Source organism: Nothobranchius furzeri, chromosome 10 (genome assembly GCF_043380555.1).
Source record: "Nothobranchius furzeri strain GRZ-AD chromosome 10, NfurGRZ-RIMD1, whole genome shotgun sequence".
In the NCBI taxonomy this organism is placed as follows: domain Eukaryota; kingdom Metazoa; phylum Chordata; class Actinopteri; order Cyprinodontiformes; family Nothobranchiidae; genus Nothobranchius; species Nothobranchius furzeri.
The window spans coordinates 31,366,629-31,388,517 of record NC_091750.1 but is presented as its reverse complement, the minus strand read 5'-3'; the positions used below and the strand labels follow the sequence as shown (position 1 = coordinate 31,388,517).

General features: G+C 44.2%; 1 protein-coding gene across 7 annotated transcripts in view; it reads left to right on the top strand.

Annotated features, from left to right (window-relative positions):
- LOC107390570 (neural cell adhesion molecule L1.1) overlaps positions 1-21,889 on the top strand; it is a 350,852-nt gene that overhangs the window by 70,792 nt on the left and 258,171 nt on the right. For all 7 annotated transcript variants that reach the window (XM_070555506.1, XM_070555509.1, XM_070555505.1 and 4 more), the window contains one exon: positions 19,701-19,885. In XM_070555506.1, the coding sequence (XP_070411607.1) occupies positions 19,701-19,885 (185 nt within the window). The remainder of the gene's footprint in view (positions 1-19,700; positions 19,886-21,889) is intronic.

The following is a 21,889-nucleotide window of genomic DNA, read 5'->3' as shown; positions in this document are numbered from 1 at the left end:
GCACAAAATACAAAAAAGAGAAATATAGAATATTGATTTACAAACTGAACACAAGCTACTTGCTACAGCAGCACAAATGCTTAGAGAAAAGGGAGAAGTAAAAATAAGATTACATGTAAACACATACACAATAAGCTCATTTTGTAACCTTCAACCACTAAAAACAACAAAGAAAATTGAAACTTGGGTTTCCAGAGCAATGCATTATAAGGGACACAGACATACTGATGAACATCTGGTATTGCACAAGTATTGAACGCATACTGAATATTGCATTGGTGCTATTGTGTACCAGGATGATGCCAGTACCAGTTAAACTGAGGAGTTTTATACTCCTACTGCAGAGGGGATGAATGACCTACGGTAGCGTTCTGTTTAGCATCTGGGATGTCTCACGCTGTGTCTCAATTCAGGGTCTGCATCCTTCGAAGGACCCAGTCTACTCGGCCGACGTGGGCTGGATCCTCCGTCGGCCGAGTAGACCGGATGTTAACGGCTGTGAATTTGGACAGGCCTAGCCTTCATGAATTCCCGCCACTCCCTCGGCGAACGTTCCGTTGCCTAGCAACCGTGGAACCGCTGAGCAGAAGGGAGAAGGAACTTAATGATGGACCTCAAAGTTTTATTGAGCTTTTTAACCATTTCCTTGGTTCTGGAGGAGTTAGAAGACATGTATCGCCGGCGAAGGCACTTTCTATTGCTCAGGCTGAGACGCAACAATGAACAGGTAAAGTCATTTCTATTAAGTAGGCTTTACCTATCGGCTATAGCTAGCTTAATGGATAGTTTTAGCTACTTTTTACAGTTGTCAACAGACTCCGTATTAAATTCAAAACCTATACTCAAATATAAACTACAACTTCAAATCTTTTATACTTACTCAACTAAAAAAGCTCCCCACCAAAAGAGTTACTCAAGTAAGAAGAAAAAAAATGTGAAAATGGCTTAAATAAAAAAAATAATTACAAAATATGGATATCATTAAATAACAAATAACTGTTAGCAGAAAGAGTCCATTACATGGAACCATCGATTACCTGTAGAAGGACATCTAGTGGACAAAAATAAGAACTTGTTATATGACTTACAAACCTAATTACAGAAAATTGATCTTTTGGCCTTCATTGCATACATTCTTCAAAAGTTAAGTTTTTAGAAATTTGAAAGAATAGCATAAAAACACTATATTATCACATTTACATTGAGAATAATATGTTTTATAAAAACTTGAAATTACAGCTTTGAAATAAAACTTTATTTGTTCTGTATTTCTCTTTAACCAGACTAGACCCAGATACTGCAGGATTAACCTGAGTGTCCCAGTACTGGACCGTTTCTTCAACTAGCGAGATCCGAGACCAGACTTTCGTTTGAGCAGGGAGTCCCTTTCAGTGGTGCTGAATCTGCTGAACCAAGATTTACACAAATAATTACAAACCTGTTTAACCTTTTTAGATTTAGCATGTATACATGTTATACTTTTCCACACACATCTACATACTTTATATTTTTTCTTTAAATTATCCCTTTTTTTTTGCCTGGATGGGGGTCACCTTTCCCTGGATGGCCATTTTCTCCAGAATAGTCTTAACAAGCATGTAATTAAAAAAAAAGAGAAAAAGAGGACAACGGTTTATTCCTGTCATGTTTTCGCAGAAAAAACTAAACTCAAACAAAAGTTTTTAAAAGATGTTATTGTACGTCCAAGCCACAGCCGCCAAAGCTCTGGAGATGAACATGTGGTCCATATCCGCCCTAAGCTTTATAAAGTCCGTAGTTTTCTCTTTTGTCCCTAAAATACAAACTTCTAGTAAAATCAGGGGGAAAACGTAGCGGGAGAAGTACGACACCGAGCGGCCGAACATACGAGCCGAGACCGCAATACAAGCACTTTTACTGTAACATTTCTAACTAAAATAACGTTCATATATCACAAAAAGTTTGTAACCTAACAGTTTTCAGGTTTATACTGACATTTATATGCGCAATCCTCTCCGACAGCTCCCGCTTCACTGTCCGCCATTGTTTTTAAAAGTTCTGCCGTCCGGCCCACAAGGCATCTTGGGAAATGTAAATCACTGAAGGATACACCGGACCCATCCTTCATTCAGGCGAAAAGACGGCCGGATTTGTAGACCGTATTTGAAGGAGTCTTCGAATTGGGACAGGCCTAGTCGCGGCGCTGTGACGTAACCGGCCGACGAATCTGGCCGACGAAGGTTGCAGACCCTGAATTGAGACACAGCCTCAGTCTGCCTCTGAAGGAGCTGTCCATGGTCTCCACAGTGGAATGCAGTGGGTGGGAGGTGTTTTCTGAGATGGAGGTCATCTCTCAGAGCATCCTCCTAGTTGGTAACCCAGAAGTGAGCTAGTGTTGTTGACTAGCTTGTACAGTCTCTTTCTGTATTCTCTACCCTTCCACCTTTTGCTGTACTTTGTGATAAAATAGTCCCATGTCTATACTGGCACCTGTGAATCCTTTATGTTACTAACTATTTTCACTTGCAGCCAGTCAGGTTATTTAGGTTTAGCAGAATTGGGATCACTACCACTCTAAGGAATTTTTACTCGCAATGCTAGTTGGATCCATTCACTTACTGTGTTTTATGCTAAGCTAAAGCTAAAGGAGTACTGCCGGGTCAGGAGAATGACTGCGCTGGTTAAAAATAGTTTTTCTCACTTATCTAATGCTGGGCAATATGTAAACAGATAAAATGTCATTTTTGGGTAGAATATCCCTTTAAAGCCCTGGTGTGTAATATTATTACCTGTTTACTATAAATCCTGTGTTTCCAGTTCACAAACTTGTCATTTTTCACGAATATTTCTCACCAACATCAATTCTAAATATTCCTCTCAACTTGAAATTTTACAATTCTGAATAAATAAACTGTGGTTGATGCTCCATGGTCATCCACCATCTTAAAAAACGGTAGCTGTTTAGGGACATATAAGCTCTGCATTAAGCATAGGGTGCCTAAGTCTACTTCCTCACCATGGGTGCCCGGAAGAATGACAGAATACATGTCAACAGGGCTAAAAGAGCTATTTTCCATTCTGCTTTGCTTTACGCCCTGGATCACACATATGTTGTACTGCAATTTAAATGAAAAGTAATGATGGGCGTTTTGACCGTGCCAGTCATGTACTTTGAGATTTATTAGCTTGTAAAAGTTCGTAATTGGCATGACTACAGCTTAGACCTCGTCATGTCACATATGTGACATCACCATATAATCTCCTCTCCACAAAGTAGCTGCTACTTACCACATGACCAGATTTATGGTGGTTCTCTCCTCCTGTGGGAAGCTTGCTTAACTTACAGCCATTGCCCTCAGTTTTCTCTGTGTCTGGTTCGATGACGTCACTTTGGTGAAGCGCAATTGTAGTCCTGGGCTTATTTTCACACAAAACCAAAAATATCGTATTGTCCCATTAGAAAATACGCGTGTTCTTGGTATCAAAACGTTTCTTTAAAATTCCCGTACATCGTCGTCGTTGTCGTCTTCCTCCGCTTATCCGGGTCGCGGGGGCAGCATTCCAACTAGGGAGCTCCAGACCGTCCTCTCCCCGGCATTCTCCACCAGCTCCTCCAGCAGGACCCCAAGGCGTTCCCGGACCAGATTGGAGATGTAACCTTTCCAACGTGTCCTGGGTCGACCCGGGGGCCTCCTACCAGCAGGACATGACCAGATGCCCAAACCACCTCAGCTGACTCCTTTCGATCCGGAGGAGTAGCGGTTCTACTCCGAGTCCCTCCCGAATGTCCGAGCTCCTCACCCTATCTCTAAGGCTGAGCCCGGCCACCCTACGGAGGAAACTCATTTTGGCCGCTTGTATCCGCGATCTCGTTCTTTTAGTCATTACCCAAAGCTCATGACCATAGGTGAGGATTGGGACGTAGATCGACCGGTAAATCGAGAGCCTGGCTTTCTGGCTCAGCGCCCTCTTCACCACGACAGATCGGCTCAGCGTCCGCATCACTGCAGATGCCGAACCAATCCGCCTGTTGATCTCCCGATCCCTCATACACTCACTCGTGAACAAGACCCCGAGATACTTAAACTCCTCCACTTGAGGTAGGACTAATCCCCCGACCCGGAGTTGGCAAGCCACCCTTTTCCGGTTGAGAACCATGATCTCAGATTTGAAGGTGCTGATCCTCATCCCAGCCGCTTCACACTTGGCCGCAAACCTACCCAGCAAGAGCTGAAGGTCAGAGCTGGATGAAGCTAGGAGGACCACATCATCCGCAAAAAGCAGAGACGAGATTCTCCTGCCACCAAACTCGACACACTCCACACCACGGCTGCGCCTAGAAATTCTGTCCATAAAGGTAATTAACAGAACCGGTGACAAAGGGCAGCCCTGGCGGAGTCCATCCCTCACCGGGAACAGGTCCGACTTACTACCGGCTATGCGGACCAAACTCACGCTCCTCTGGTAAAGGGACTGAATGGCCCTTAACAGAAAGCCACCCACCCCATACTCCTGGAGCATCCCCCACAGGGTGCCCCTGGGGACACGGTCATAAGCCTTCTCCAAACCCACAAAACACATGTGGATTGGTTGGGCAAACTCCCATGCCCCCTCCATCACCCTTGCAAGGCTATAGAGCTGGTCCACAGTTCCACGGCCAGGACGAAAACCACATTGCTCCTCCTCTATCTGAGATTCAGCTATCGATCGGACCCTCCTCTCCAGTACCTTGGAGTAGACCTTTCCAGGGAGGCTGAGGAGTGAGATCCCCCTATAGTTGGAACACACCCTCAGGTCACCCTTCTTAAAGATGGGGACCACCACCCTGGTCTGCCACTCCACAGGAACTGCCCCCGATGACCATGCAATGTTGCAGAGACATGTCAACCATGACAGCCCTACAACATCCATAGCCTTGAGATACCCAAGACGAACCTCATCCACCCCCCGGGCTCCGCCGCTGTGTAGTTGTTTGACTACCTCAGCAACTTCTGCCCCCGAGATTGGACAGTCCATCCCCAGGTCTCGGCTCTGGTTCCTCCTCGGAATGCGCATAGGTGGGATTGAGGAGCTCCTCAAAGCATTCAATTCAATTCAATTCAATTTCCAAATCACGACAAGAGTTGTCTCAAGGCACTTCACATAATAAACATTCCAATTCAGGTCAGTTCATTAAGCCAATCAGAAATAATGTTTCCTATATAAGGAACCCAGCAAATTGCATCAAGTCACTGACTAGTGTCAGTGACTTTACAGCAATCCTCATACTAAGCAAGCATAAAGTGACAGTGGAGAGGAAAACTCCCTTTTAACAGGAAGAAACCTCCAGAGAATCCTGGCTCAGTATAAGCAGCCATCCTCCACGACTCACTGGGGATCGAGAAGACAGAGCAGGCAGACACACACACACGCACGCACGCACACACACACACACACACACACACACACACACACACACACACACACACACACACACAATGTGTCTATAGTTATATTGTGATGTCTTAGTAAATATTCTATTTGGTGAGAGATAAACTTTATTGTATTTATCCTAGTGGATCTATAATTAAACCGATAAACTAGTAGTAGCACATCCAATGTCAAGGAAAGCAAAAAGTTCTTATCAGGAGAGGGATAATGTTTAAGTGGTTAGCAGCAGTGTGCTAGACGATAGCCCCCTCCATGAGGCCACCACAGCTCAGCCTTTCACCGTCCGACTATAGCCCCAGTTGACGTCAGCAGCTCCCCTTCCCCACTGTAAACAATGTGAGCGAGTTGCTGCTTTCCTCTCCTGAGGCGCCGGACAGTTTGCCAGAACCTCTTTGGAGCCGATAGATAGTCTTTCTCCATGGCCTCACCAAACTCCTCCCACGCCCGAGATTTTTCCTCGGCAACTGCCACTGCTGCATCCCGCTTGGCTATCCGGTACCTGTCTGCTGCCTCCGGAGACCCACAGACCAGCCACGCCCTGTAGGCCTCCTTCTTCAGCCTGACGGCTCCCCGAACCTCTGGTGTCCACCAGCGGGTGCGGGGGTTGCCACCACGACTGGCACCGGCCAACTTGCGACCCCAGCTAGCAACAGCCGACTCAACAATCGCAGAGTGGAACAAGGCCCACTCGGATTCAATGTCCCCCACTGCTCTCGGGACGCTGTCAAAGCTCTGCCGGAGGTGGGAGTTACAGACCGTCTTAACAGGTTCTTCTGCCAGGTGTTCCCAGCAGACCCTCACTATGCGTTTGGGTCTGCCAGGTCTACGCAGCATCTTCCCCTGCCATCTGATCCAACTCACCACCAGGTGGTGATCAGCTGACAGCTCTGCTCCTCTCTTCACTCGGGTGTCCAAAACATACGGCCGCAGTTCAGATGATATGACTACAAAGTCTATCATCGACCTGCGACATAGGCTGCCCTGGTACCAAGTGTACCGATGGGCATCCTTATGTTCGAACATGGTGTTCGTTATGGCCAAACTGCGGCTTGCACAGAAGTCCAATAACGAAACACCACTTGAGTTCAGATCAGGCGGGCCGTTCCTCCCAATCACACCCCTCCAGGTCAAGCTGTCATTGCCCACGTTGAGCATTGAAGTCCCCCAGCAGGACAATGGAGTCCCCTGATGGAGCACTATCTAGCACTCGTCCCAGGGACTCCAAAAAGGGTGGGTACTCTGAACTGATATTTGGCCCATAAGCAGAAACAACAGTCAGGACCCGTTCCCCGACCCGAAGGCGCAGGGAAGCTACCCTCTCGTCCCCCGGGGTAAACCCCAACACACAGGCAGAGAGTCTTGGGGCTTACAAAAAGCCAACCCCAGCCCTCCGCCTCTCACCCGGAGCAACTCCAGCAAAGTAGAGTGTCCAACCCCTCTCCAGGTCAAGCTGTCATTGCCCACGTGAGCATTGAAGTCCCCCAGCAGGACAATGGAGTCCCCTGATGGAGCACTATCTAGCACTCGTCCCAGGGACTCCAAAAAGGGTGGGTACTCTGAACTGATATTTGGCCCATAAGCACAAACAACAGTCAGGACCCGTTCCCCGACCCGAAGGCGCAAGGAAGCTACCCTCTTGTCCCCCAGGGTAAACCCCAACACACAGGCAGAGAGTCTCGGGGCTAACAAAAAGCCAACCCCAGCCCTCCGCTTTTCACCCGGAGCAACTCCAGCAAAGGAGAGTGTCCAACCCCTCTCAAGGACTTGGGTTCCAGAGCCAATGCTATGTGTCGAGGTGAGTCCGACTATATCTAGCCGGTACCGCTCAAACTCTGCCACAAGCTCCTGCTCCTTCCCCGCCAGCGAGGTGACGTTCCATGTCCCAAAAAACCAGTTTTCTTGTCCGGGGATTGGACCGCCAAGGTTCCCGCCTTGGTCTGCCATCCGATCCACATTGCACCGGACCCTTCATGTTCCTCCTGCGGGTGGTGTGTCCACAGTTGAAAATTCCCGTACATCATATATGAAATCTGATTGATTACTATAACCCCCTGTGCATTAAACTTTCCCTAAGGTAATCCTGGATTGATAAAATTACCCAACAAAATCCATGGCACGAAACAAGCGGAATTAGAAAATAGAGCTTTTAGCCCTATTGGCTTGCTTTAATTTTTTCGTTCTTCCAGGGATAGGCATGACTTAGGCTCCCTATGGACTATGAATGTAACCTGAAAGAACTAGCAGAGGGCAGCAGTGCACCCTGGAAGCCTGGAGTCTGCTTATTCAATTAAGTACCATACCATACCATACCATTTTATTTATAAAGCGCATTCAACATGGCATTACAACCAGACAAGGCGCTGTACATTAAAAGATTACAGTTAATTAACACGTTCAGAATGACATTTAAAGCATAGTTTATAAGAAAAAATGAAAAGAAGAAAATACTCGAACTAACAGTCGTAAAACACTAAAAACACAAAGGAATGTGAAACAACAGATAAAAACATATGAAAGAACCACAGTAATACAGATGTTAATTATTGTGCATTCTTTTGTAGAAAGAATGCAGATGTCGAAAGTGGTCCATGATTATGTATTATATGCAAGGTTGAAGTAGTGAGTTTTCATGCGAGATTTAAAAATGCTAATTGTTGGTGCTTGCCTCACTAGTAGTGGTAATGCATTCCACAGCTTGGGAGCACAGACAGAGAAAGCCCTTTCTCCACGGCTTTTCAGATGTGCGTTTGGAAGAGCTAGGAGGAGCTTATCCTCAGACCTGAGAGCACGAGGCGGATTGTAGTAATGGACGAGTTGACACAGATATGGAGGAGCTTGACTGTTCAGGGATTTATAAGTGAGCAGCATGATTTTGAAATTGATCCTGAGATGAACGGGCAACCAGTGGAGAGATTTTAGAATTGGTGTAATGTGCTGTCTTCTGTCAACTCCAGTCAGGAACCTAGCTGCTGAATTCTGGACTAGCTGAAGTCTAGATTGAGCTGCTTTACTGATGCCGTATAAGCAGGAGTTGGAGTAATCCAGCCGTGAAGTGATGAAAGTGTGGACTACTGATTTGAGAAGACGGACACTCAGGATGTGCTTAAGTTTAGAGATACGCCTGAGGTGGTAAAAACATGATTTAACTGTGTTATTGACCTGAGCATCCATCTTCAGAGCCTGGTCTATTTTAACTCCAAGGTTGGAAATTACAGTGGAGACATTAGGTGAGAGATAGTTGAGGTCAGGTTGATGAGTAGCCGGGATGCTGTGAGGATTAAAAACGATTACTTCTGTTTTGGAGTCATTCAGATGGAGGAAGTTATCAGCAAGCCAAAGCTTAACATTATCGATACAATCAGACAGAACTTGCATTGATTGAGTTGGCTTGAATGAAAAGTAGATCTGACAGTCATCAGCGTAAAGATGGTATGAGACAGCGTGCCTTCTGAAAATGGCTCCTAAGGGCAGTATATAGAGGTTAAATAGTAACGGGCCGAGTATTGAACCTTGTGGGACACCCCAACGGAGTGGTTGTGACTCGGATGAACAGCCATCCAACATGACTCTAGCGGACCTGTTATAAAAGTATGACCTGAACCAATCTAGGGCTGAACCAGAAATGCCAGCCCAAGTCTGAAGTCTGGTGATCAAGATGTTATGATCGATCGTGTCAAATGCTGCTGATAGATCCAAAAGTAGCAGAACCACATGGAAACCTGAATCTAAAGCGAGAAAAATGTCATTAAACACCCGAACATGAGCAGTTTCAGTGCTGTGCTGTTTTCTGAAACCAGACTGAAAAATGTCCATTACCTGATTGTCATTTAGATGTGTCAGCATCTGTTCATACACTATTTTCTCAAGGACCTTAGATAAAAACGGTAATTTGGAAATTGGTCGGAGATTAGAGTAATCAGTGGGGTCGAGACCAGGTTTTTTCAAGATTGGCTGAAGAACGGCGTGTTTAAAGGCAGAAGGAACTTCAGCCAATGTCAAGCTACTATTTAAGATGTCTAGCACATTATGGCTAATGAAAGGAAAAACCTCTTTCAGGAGACGAGGTGGGATAACATCTTCTGGGGAGCCAGACGGTTTCATGGCAGCAACAGTTTTTTCTAGATAGGGCAGAGAGATGGGCTGAAAGCTTTGAAGTTGCACATGAGGGGGAATGACTGAATCAGGAACATGGTTGGTTTGGTGAATCTGAGCTCTGATTACACTAATCTTATTTAAGAAAAACTGCAGGATTTGGTTACACAAGTCAGCAGATGCAGAGGAAAATAGTTTTGTAACTGGTGAAAGCACTGCATTCATAGTTTTATATAACACACCTTGATTATTAGAATTAGCCGTTACGATGCTTGCAAAAAATCGATTTCTTGCGCCTCTGACTGCTCTTTGGTACTGAGACCACGCCTCTCTCATGGATTCAAAGGATACAGTAAGCCTGTCTTTTATCCATTTACGTTCCAGTCTTCTGGCATGTTGTCTCATGGAACGAGTTTGCTCGTTCAGCCATGGGTCAGGTCGGGATGTATTTCGCCTTGATTTTAATGGAGCGACAATATCCAAAGCAGCCAGACAGGATGAATCAAGCGCATGAAGTAATCCCTCAACAACAGTAAATTCATCAGTAGATTGAAATGGAGCTGAATTCAAAGCAAGAATAGCAGCAAAATGTGCAGCAGTATTGGGTCCGATTGTTCGAGAGAAGCTGGGACGGAAACACTCAACACGAGAGGCAGAGTCTAAGTTCATATTAAACACAACTGGTGAGTGATCAGAAAAAGTTGCAGGTAGAATGCCAAGATCACTAATTTGCAGCCCATGACAAAAAATCAGGTCTAGTGTGTGTGTATGACCATGAGTGGGTCCATTAACACGTTGGGACATGCTAAATGAGTCAATAAGATCTAAGAAATCCTTTACCAAAGGTTTGTCAGGACAGCAGACATGAATATTAAAATCACCCAGCAAGAGTATTTTTCCATATCTGCAGGAGACGTCTGCCAGGAAGTTTGCAAATTCATTAAGAAAATCCTTGTTATAGGGTGGTGGACGGTAAATGAGTGCACATAACAATGGAGGGGAACGTCCCAATTCAAACAAACTTAATTCAAAAGACAATGGAGTTGATTGATGGGTAATCGGTGTGCAGACAAGATCTGCTTTGAATATAGTCAATAGACCTCCGCCCCGGCGCTGTGCTCTTGGAATGTTAATGAAGGAGCATCCAGGAGGTAACATTTCAACAATAGCAGCTGAATCTCCAGGGGTTAACCATGATTCAGTGGCGCATAGAACAGACAAGCTATTGTTCAGGAAGAATTCCTTCAGAATAAAAGTTTTATTTCCAACCGATCTGGCATTGATCAGTGCAAAGCGAGTCGACTGCTTTCCGGATGGAAGAGAAAGTCCGGCTCCATCAAATCTTGCAATATACTGTAGGTTGGCCAGATTTATTCCCCGCTGATTGTGCCGTCCAAAACGAGAGCGGCGAAAACGAGAGCGGGAGGGGAACCCGGTGGAACCCAAAGAAACAACAGGCACCAAGCACCCACCTCGAGCATCAGGGGAACTCCGAAAGCACCGCTCCTTTCCCCATACGCAGTAATCTGATGTGATTAGGCGATCTCCACATCTCCCCCGATTGTGTGCCGCAAGCTGGTCAGCAGCGGTCGGCCGCCGGATCATCCTCGGTTCCGAAGCACGCATACAGCGCTTGGCTCCGTGAGCTCCCAGCTGGAGAATCATCCCCACATCCCACGCACTCGCGCAGCTCTCAGCTCCGTGAGCTCCCAACTGGCCGGTCATCCACACCTCAGACACATCCATGTAACATTCAGCTCCATGTCCTCCCGGTAGCAGCGAGATCAGCTCGACTCGATTGAGATGCCGATGGATCCGGGACATCACAGTCACGGAGCAGCGCTCCGATATGGCTTCGCCACGCCGGATCCTTCGGAGCTGAGCAAAGAAGCCGCCTCGTTTCCCCCGCTTCTTTTTCCACGGTCTCCGGGGCAGCGGCAAACCGACGGGCAGCACAAGCCCGGAAGCTGGGCTAACGTCAGTCTCCAGCGGCGGTGGGAAAGCGTGGAGCAACACAGGCTCTGCAGCTGGGTTCGCGTCAGTCTCCAGCGGCGGTGGAAAAAGGTGTCCCGCATTAGAGTTCTGAAAATCATCCATTCTAGAGCGGATCGAGAGCAGGAAGTCCCGATCATACACCAGCAGAGAATCGGCACTGCATATGGAAAAAATACAAGAATACAATAGAAAAACAAAAAAGGTTGGGAGCTGAGCAGACACGCAGCCGGTCATGGGCGCCATCTTGAAGTAGAAAAGAATAGCAACATTGTTGCTGTACTTGTTAGTTTGAGTAATAAACAATTAAATCAAAAGACACATAAAATGTGTCAGTACATCATGTCCAACACAAGGAAGCGGCATATGTTCAGACCCCAGCCTGCTATTAGCTGGACGCCAGCCTTCGATTAGAGTCTGACTCCCAAACTCACCTCAAGTTGTTCATCCATCTTTTCCTAGAACCAGAACTCCTAATCCAGTCCCAACGTTTCAGTTCCAAAGTCCTTCTACTCAGGTCTCCTCTCTTACTGCAGCCTGCCGTCTCTTCCAACACGTTCCAGTGCTCGTCTGCTAGCCAGTGGCTAAATCGGCGTTGTTTACTTATCTCCACAACAATTAACAACGATGTAGATCTCCACGCATTACAGAGATAACGTGCTTCTCCAATTCGGAGAGCTTCTTCTTAAACGTTAACCTTAGACTTGGGTCTCCTTTGGCTGGTAATCTGTGTTTACGCATAGCATACACATCATCTCTCCAGCTTTAGCTGTGGCTGACTAGTAGCTTGTGATGTCCACTGCCACAATTAGCTGGTGGCTAAGTCAGCATTGTTTACTTGATCTCCACAGCAGCCAAAAAAAAACCTTTAAGAATTCAAAATTGTAATTGCGGTGGAAACAAATGATTTCTTATAGACACCTTTCTTGGCCAATGGAACTCTGTACCTCCTTCCTGATGGAAGAAACTGAAAATGTGGGTTCAATGGATGGGTTGAGTCTGCACTGATCAGGGTAGCCTTCCTGTGCGCTGCTCGCTCGTGAAGAACAGAAAGTGGGATCCGAGGTGAACCTGTAATTTTGCTGCTTAATTTAACAATGCGAGAGAGTTGTTTTGTTTTTAACTGTAAGAAAGTTATACCAAGCTGTAATATTGAAAGTTAGAATGGATTCAATCAGTGATTTGTATATTGAGTGCTCTTAGCTTCCTTAGTAGGTGGAGTCTTTGCAGCGCTTTCTTGTAGACACCGTTGCTGTGATTTGCAAAGGACAGGTGGTCATCAGTTTCTGTTCCCAGATAGCGGAATGACTGAACCTGCTCCACAGGCTGACCCTGTACGCTGAGGGGTTTGAACAGGGATGTGTCTGCCTCACTGACTGCCCCACAGCACATTTCTTTAGTTTTTGAGATATTCAGCCCCAGGTGAAAGTCTCCAAATGTCTGGACCAGATTGCTGACTGCCTGCTGATATTTAGACAGGTCCTCCGATGTCTTCACTGATGCCATTAGTGCCATGTCATCTGCATACTTATACAGGGCCATTCTCTCACTATAGCCCCGGATGTTGTTTGTGTAGACTGAGAAAAGCACTGGAGACAAAACACAGCCTTGTGGCAGTCCAATGCTAATGACACTTTTCGTGGATTTAAATCCTCTTAAAAGTACTTGTTGTGGCCTGTCTTTCCAAAAGTTGTGGGTCCATAAAAGCAGCGTTGTGTGGAGATGGAGATCTGAAAGCTGTTCCAGCAACATGCTGGTGTCTACTGTATTAATGCAGAAGAAAAATCCATGAATAAGATTCTTGTGTATGGTTGTGTAGAGTCCATGTGTTTAGTGACAGCATTTAGAAGTGTGAGACTTGCATCCATTACACCACGTCTTGCCTTGTAAGCAGATTGTACGGGATCCAGCTGGTCTGAGATGAATTTTGTCAAGTGTCCTCCCACTACCCTTTCCATGCACTTGCACAGAACTGATGTAAGGGCCGCAGGTTTAAAATCCCCCAGTTCTTTTGCATGAGCTTTCTTGGGGATCGGAATTACCACGGATTCTTTCCATTGCTCTGGAACACAGCCAAAGTCCAGAAGGAGCTGGAAGAGTCTGGTGAGTACCCCACCTAGCTGGGTGGAGCATTCTTTCAGAACCCTGCCACGGAGCCCATCAAGGCCAGAGCTCTTGTATGGGTTGATGCAGCGCAGGATGGTGGTGACCTCCTCCTCGCTGATGGTTAGCGCTGGTTCAGTGAGGCTGTGGGTGGGGGGTGGGGTGGGGGGCAGATGTTAAGAGGGCGAATGCCATTGAAGCGGGCAAAAAAAGAAGTTCAGCTGTTCTGCCAACGAGATGGAGTCATGGCAGTTGACTTGCAGGATCTCAGGGTCTCTTCCCATCGTGATGTTCAGGCCCTGCCATGCCTTACGAGCATTTCCAGATGTGAGTTGGTGCTCCACATTCTGTGTTTGTTTCCTTTTTGCAAGGATGGCTTTCCTCTGATACTCTTTCTCCAGCACCCTCACACGCTCATGGTCCTGAAGGAAGGCCCGTTTCTTCTCCACCAGGCACATTTTAAGTTCCTTTGTGATCCACTTTTTGTTGTTTGGGTGTATTTTTATTTGCTTGGTAGTGGTGACTATTTCTTCGCAAAAGAGAATATATGAGGTCATCACATCCGTCAGCGTGTTCAGATTGTTCCCACTGTCATTAAAAAATACGTCCCAATCGGTCATTTCAAAACAGCCTTTAATGCTTCACTCGAATCCTCGTTCCAAACTTGGATATTTTTTGTTACCACTTCCCCTGTCTTCAGTTGTGACCTGTATTTTGGTAGTAGTAAGATTACATTGTGGTCTGATCTACCAAGAGGTGGACGTGACTTTGAGATGTATGCATTTGGGATGTTGCCATAACACGGGTCTAGTATCTTGCTCCCTCTTGTGGCTGTTGTGACATATTGCCCTAGATTAGGTAAATATGTTACGATGTCGCATTTATTAAAGTCTCCCAAAAGAAATACTGGCTGATCTCCGGTTCTGTTGTCAGCCCCGTTAAAACTATCTGCTATGGCGTCAGTAGCTAAGTTAAAATCAGGGCCTGGCACGTAGACCAGTATGACAGTGATTTGAGTAAACTCACGTGGGAGGTAGTGTGGTCTAAAAGACACTTTGTTTGGGAACACAGGCTGACAATGTGTTCCTCCTGAAATTTCAACAAGGTTGAAGTATCTTCTGGGCTTGTAGGAAGATAGTGTAAAATCCACCTTGGAGAATAGAATCAGGTCTGCAGATGACCAGTGCATGGCGTGTAGGTCAATCTGTAGGTGAAAATTGACCATTTCTGGATGTTACTCTGTTCACTGTGATTTATGTAGAAATAACAAACATTCTGTTAAACTGAGTACAGTCTGTCACTGTTAAATTTATTTAAACTGTATAACATAATACGGTAAGTAATTGAAAATGTTATTACGGTAAAATTCTGGCAACCATAGCTGCCAGTTATTTCCTGTAATATGTACATATTTTATTAAATGCCATATTGTTTTTATACAGTCCATTTTAATTAAAATTGGCAGCTATGGTTGCCAGTTATTCACTGTAAAAATAAAAAAATGTAAATGTTGCAATAGTATATGCTATGTTGAACAAAAATTCTCAAGAACTGTTGTTACTGTACAATAACTACCTCAAAAACAAATCTATAGCAGAAACCTGTTGTAAACATTTTCCACCATTAGCTACTGTCTAAGTGAGAACACCACAGCTGCATCATACAACACAAATGCTTTATTTAAAATTTACATAAAATGACTGGCAGTTGTTAAAGCCAGAAATTCTCTAAGAGGTCTAACAAATTAGGTAAAAAACTGTAACAATGTAGACTGGTTTACCATTTCCAATAGATTTTTTTTATTTATTTCTATAAATAAAAGGATATTAACAATGATTAGACAGTTTAATAACCAGAAAACTGTTGACTGATTTGACAAACTTTAAACTCTAAAAAGATTAGGCGTTGGAGCAATAGTAGCAGCGCTTGTACAGCGTCTGCAGTTTTTGGCACACCGTCTCCATGAGTGCTATATTTGGCTTCAAAAATGGCAAATTTCACTTAAAAGCAGCACGTTTGCAGGTATGAGTATTAAACACACACTAATATTTCTAACACAGCTTGAAGCTTTCAAAACGTACAAAATAAACATGGATGTTAAAAACTCTTGATACTTGCAGTGGTTGACTTAAAGCGTCTTTTTAATCAACACTTGATAGTGGATGGCTTTCAACATGGTTAACAATCTGATGGTGTCCACTGAACAGGGACAGGTTGTGGATCCAATGGGCTTTAGCGACTTCCATGTTGTTTTTGAGATGCATGGTGCAGATTAGCATATTTTCCTGAGAACAGATACAAAGTACAGTTAAGCAATAGACATATGCTACGTCCCCAACAGGAGGTGTTAAAATGTGAAGGAGGGGGTAATATAAGAAATAGGATAGTGGGTTTAAATAGATAAACTGGGTTTAGGTTCTAAAGGTTAAGGTTCTAAAGACATGTGCAAACAGATGAGCATTATTAAATAATGCCAAACAAAAAGATTCTCAAAAAGGTTAACATTTTAAAGACAACGTATACACCATTAACACACTTGGTTAAAACTTAAAAGTTTTACTGAAACTGGAGTTTTAAAATCCACAAAGTTGATAAAAGTCTTAAAACCAGAACAGAGTTAACCTTAAAACTGAGTCAACCAAGTTGACATCAGCCAAGGACCCCTATGGATCACTCAGAGTTTTACCCATTAAAACTCATCAACTCAGAGTTAAAATTTTTGAAGTTAAAACTCATCAATTTGAAAGAGTTTCTACCAAAATCTGAGGCCTGGAGGACAGCAGAACCCTGGCACTGCTGCCTTCCAGACAGCTGAAGGCACAGGTGTGGGTCGTCAGACGGATTCATCTCAGCTGTGCTCCTCAGCAGCCTGGAAGAGAGGAGGAGGAGGGGCGGTGTCTGGCTCCTCACTGGGGCTGGGTGATCCTGGCTCCTCCACCTGAAGAGGCCAGGCTGGTGGCCATAACACCAGTTATACATTTAATCAAACAAATATGCAATCTCATATTTAACCAGAGGTAGACAAAAACCATAATCAAGTCAAATAGAGTCAAAGTAGTCTTGCTAAAAAGTTACTATAGTAAAAGTAATCAAGTATTTAATGAAAATACAGGCCCTTCTCAAAAAATTAGCATATTGTTATAAAGTACATTATTGTCTGTAATGTACTGATAAACATTAGACTTTCATATATATTAGATTCATTACACACAACTGAAGTAGTTCAAGCCTTTTATTGTTTCTAATATCGATGATTTTGGCGTACAGCTCATGAAAACCTAAAATTCCTATCTCGAAAAATTAGCATATCATGAAAAGGTTATCTAAACGAGCTATTAAGAAGAAGAAAATATCATTTCTATAGCGCCTCTCAAGATAAAAATAACGAGGCGCTTCAAACCTAATTAACCTAATCATCCGAATCAACTAATAAACACCTGCAAAAGGTTCCTGAGGCTTTTAAAAACTCCCAGCCTGGTTCATTACTCAAAACCGCAATCACGGGTCAGACTGCCGACCTGACTGCTGTCCAGAAGGCCATCACTGACACCCTCAAGCAAGAGGGTAAGACACAGAAAGACATTTCTGAACGAATCGGCTGTTCCCAGAGTGCTGCATCAAGGCACCTCAGTGGGAAGTTTGTGGGAAGGAACAAGTGTGGCAGAAAGCGCTGCACAACCAGAAGAGGTGACAAGAAATGACGCCACCATCAGCATCAGCTCTGAGGAAGTTTTGCAGTCGGCAAACAAAACTGTCAGCAAGATAAAAAAAACCTTTAATGTGTTATAAAAAAGAACTAAAAATGGAATTAGAAACTAGACACAGTAAGAACACACCAAAGATGCATTTTAATTATTCAAATGTCACTGTGTGATATGAAACAAGACCTAAATCAACTAAAATGTATAACTGCAAATAGAAAACACCTGCAAAGGGTTCCTGAGCCTTTATATTGTCTCTCAGTCTAGTTGAATTACTGAAATAAATGGACTTTGCACCAGATTCTAATTTTTCCAGTTGCACTTGTTTGTATAATTGGGTGTTTTTATTTGCATTTCTACTCATAATGTAGTAAAAACTTATTTATAAATGAATAAAAATCCTTAAACATGACAGTAAAACAGGCACAAATATGATCTAGAACTTGAATTTACTAACTTTTAGAAAATTATCAGAAATATTTTAGATTGTTTCTTCCACTGTAAGACCCGTTGTTGGCGATTGTTCACAGAGTAGTGAGGACACGGTGCATCTTCCCAGCTGTAGCAGGTGTCTCTCACTTGTCTGACTACTTTCGTAAACTATAAATTATTCTGTCTGGTGCTTTCAGCGCTGCAGAAATGCAACATAAATGTTAAAATTATGGCTTACCTCCACTTTTGTTAAGTTTCTGGTGCCACTGGGCAGCAGCAGAGATCAGGGACAATCTCTGAAAAATGTCCGTGACTCAGACTCTGCAGCTGTCAGGAATTTTTTTTCTTGTTTTTTTTTTAACAAGTTACGGGAAGAGGCTGACATGTTTTTCAAACACTGAATCTTTCCAAGCAGGGAAGGGGGTTCAAGAGGGATATATAGAGTGTGGGGCCTCTGCTGGGGAGGACTCACTCCAGAGGCTGCTTTGGGAAGAGCCTCTGTAGATGTTTTTACAGGACCAGAGCGTTTGCAAAACGGGATTTGCCGCGGCTTCCTGGGGAGGATAAAAATTGTTTATAAGATCAGACCGTGGCGGTAATGTGGTGCAATTGTGGCAATTTTATAAAAGATTAGGTGATGGCGGCGTAAAGGGGGTATGGGGGCAGTCTCTGCGCTGCTGAAGACTTCCGTTTATCTTGGACATAACTTGCTTTTTATTGCGATTGAAGCCGTTATTAAGTTTTTTTTAACAAGCAGTTCCTAAAGGTGTCTGTCCCCATCAGTCCCTGTGCAGTCTGGTGATCTGAACTTCAGCTCTAACAGAGAGGCTCATGGAGCGCTGCGGCACTCCAGTCTGCCATCTCGGCTGATTTTGTTCAAAAAGCAAACCTTATTGCCCGTGTTTACTTTCATTTTCAATAAATTTGCCATCGGAGCTCAGCGATAACTCCCCACGTCATCATGACATCTGCCTCTGTTGCGCCAGGGCGCATACGACCAAGCAAGCTGGAACGAATGCCGTCAAATTTGCGCAAGGCCATGCCGGCATGGCGCGTTTATAGACATACCATTGCTGTAATATTACGCTGATTTGCCGGCATGGTGGCTTGTAACTGTCTCCTCATTTTGATATTACAATAATATTAAAAATAAACCCTTTTGACTGAATCATGGACTGCTTTCGCATTCTTTTATTAAGTCTATAAAAGAAATTCCACAACATGCCATAGATCTATTGTCCAAATATTCAGTCTCTTCTATGGAACATTAGGGTTCAGCCTGAAAGTACAACAAAGAAGTTTCTCCATGCTGAGAAAACTGCAAGGGTGAGGGCTGCATGGTGGCGCAGTGGTTAGCACTGTTGCCTCGCAGCACGAAGGTTGCAGGTTCGAAACTCGGCTGCGGCCTTCCTGCGTGGAGTTGCGTGTTCTCCCCATGCATGCGTGGGTTTCCTCCGGGTTCTCCGGTTTCCCCCACAGATCACAACATGCCCTATAGATTATAAACTGTATGTCGCTTTGGATAAAAGCGTCTGGTAAATAAATAAACATAAAACGGTCTCAATGTTTATTAAAACAACTTTTAAAATGACAAGAACCAGGATACAACAATTAGTTCTTTACAAGCCCTTAAACTGTCAAAGGTTTCACACTGAAGACATTTCACCTAGTTTTCAATTCCACTTTTCCTGTTTTTCTATTTTTGGTTGAAGCTCTAGAAATATATGGTTCTTCAGAAGTCAATGCTAACTCCTTTTTTATATTACCTGACCTTTACATTGACGAATATTATCCTCATTCCCCTGAAATACCCATCTTAGTCAAGAATGACAAATGAAATGGAATAAAATTTAAATCACTCTCAAACATTTGATGTTTATTCACTTTTAATTTCCTTCATTTTGCTCTCATTTGTTAGCTTCACCCTCTCATCACTGGAGTCCTACTGATCCTTATATGTTCTACTTACAGGCCCACTCCTCAGGTAGAGTGGCACAAAATAAATGGAAATCTGAAGAAGTCAAAAGTCACACTAAAGAAATACAATCGCTGGCTTCAAATCAATCACATCACAGATGATGATGATGGGGAGTACAGATGTGTAGCCTTCAACATCCACGGGAATGCCTCACATGCCTTCTCTGTGACTGTTCAAGGTAAGCTGGTGAACACACACACACGCACACACGCGCACACACACACACACACACACACACACACACACACACACACACGCGACACGCACTAGTCAACATCATATATATTTGTCTTGTACCACATAATTTTTAATCTGAAGCTACATATGAAGCATATTCTGGGCAGAGTATTGTTCCTGTTAGTGTTTAGTGTGAGATGATAGTAAATATTCCCGTTCTTTCTCCAACAACTTTACCTGATAAGCTAACTTTAGGCAAACCAGCAGCACAACAAATATTTTCTAATAAGACTCACAAACCTGAGTCAGCACCAGTCTCATCAAAGCTGGGGTTCTGTCGCCGTACTTTTGGTCTAAAAAACGTCCTTATGTCCATCTTCACTCATGCGTTTCAGGCAGAGAGTGTAGAAGAAGCCGGCTGCTGAAGGGCTTCTTCTTCAGTGGTGGAGGCTCAGGCAGGCTGTATACAAACTACTGCTAGCTGCTCCCTCTCTGTTGGACTTTGGTACTGCATGTTACTTCCACGTTTGAGATCCGAGGCTTTTCATAAAACATTCGGGGCTTGAGCCCAAGTAGCCGGGCCTAACATCGCACCTGAGTCACACCGATTGCTGGTCTCCCCAAACTCCTCCCATACCCGGGTTTTTGCCACCACGACAACCCAAGCTGCATTAATCTTGGATTGCTGGTACTCATCAGCTGCCTCTGGAGTTCCACAGGCCAAATGACCTGATAGGACTCTTTCTTCAGCTTTACAGCATTCTTTACCGCCAGTGTTCACCAGCAGGTTTGGGGTTTGCCACCAGGACAGGCACCGACAACCGTGCGACCGCAGCTCCGGTCAGCCGTCTCAACAGTGGAAGCACAGAACATGGCCCACTCGTCCTCAATGTTCCCCGCTTCCCTCGGGACGTGTCAAAATTCTGTCGGAAGTGAGAAATTAAGCTCCTTTTGATAAGAGACTCTGCCAAATGTTCCCTGCAAACCCTCAAAATACTTTGGGACCTGCTAGGTCTGACCGGCTTCCTCCCTCACGATCAAAGCCAATCCACCACCAGTTAGTGGTTAGTTGACAGCTCCGCCCCTCTCTTCACCTGCAGATCAAATGAAACGACAACAGTCGATCATCGAGCTGTGGCCCCAGGTATCCTGGTGCCAAGAGCGCACATGGACACCAAGGACTGATTTGAGAACACAGAAGAAGAAAACCATGGATTATTTTTATGGATAACATGTCTCTAGGGAGCTTGCTGAAGAGGTTATGAGGTTCTGGACCTTTGAATCAGACAAACTCATGGATGTTTAAATGTGGCTGTATTTGCTGGAAGAGTAATTTAGACTTTTATTTTTGTTCCATTTTGTATTTGTTTTTTGGTAGAGTGACATATAAACAACCCATAATAAACATGGCTAAAGTCTTAAAAGGAAACCTTGTCTTGGATTCCCTGTGGTACCCACGACTGAGGTATTTTATTCAAACAAAATGTTTTTTTCTGAACATAGGCTACTAGGTTTTTTTCTTTTATGAGTTTGAGTAGGAAATAAAATGCATTGCTACTGCATTTGGACGCACTCTGAGGATGGAGCATTTGATCAGAGCCAAAGGACGGATGATCCATTTTTCCTGTCACATTTGTTTTTAAAATAATAGTAAGCATTCAATAATACCATTAAATTTCCATTCATTTTTAATTAATATTCATTCCAAACAAGCTGAACAGAGTGCACCAGTAACATATTAACAATTCAATTAAACAATTTCTATTAAATTAGGAACATTTTACCTGTTGTGGCCCCAACGCGCATTCCTTCTGCTCGGAAGCTGGTCACTTGCAGCTTGTGCTTAATCAAATGTCTCTGGTTCTGGACTTTTGCCTCAAGACAGACCCGAGGATGTTCAAACATTGTGGATGAATTTGCGCTCTGCTGACACACTGGTGACTGGATTCTAAGCAAGTGCTTCAGCTAAAGTTTTAAGATCAGGAAACATTTCTCCAAATGGAAA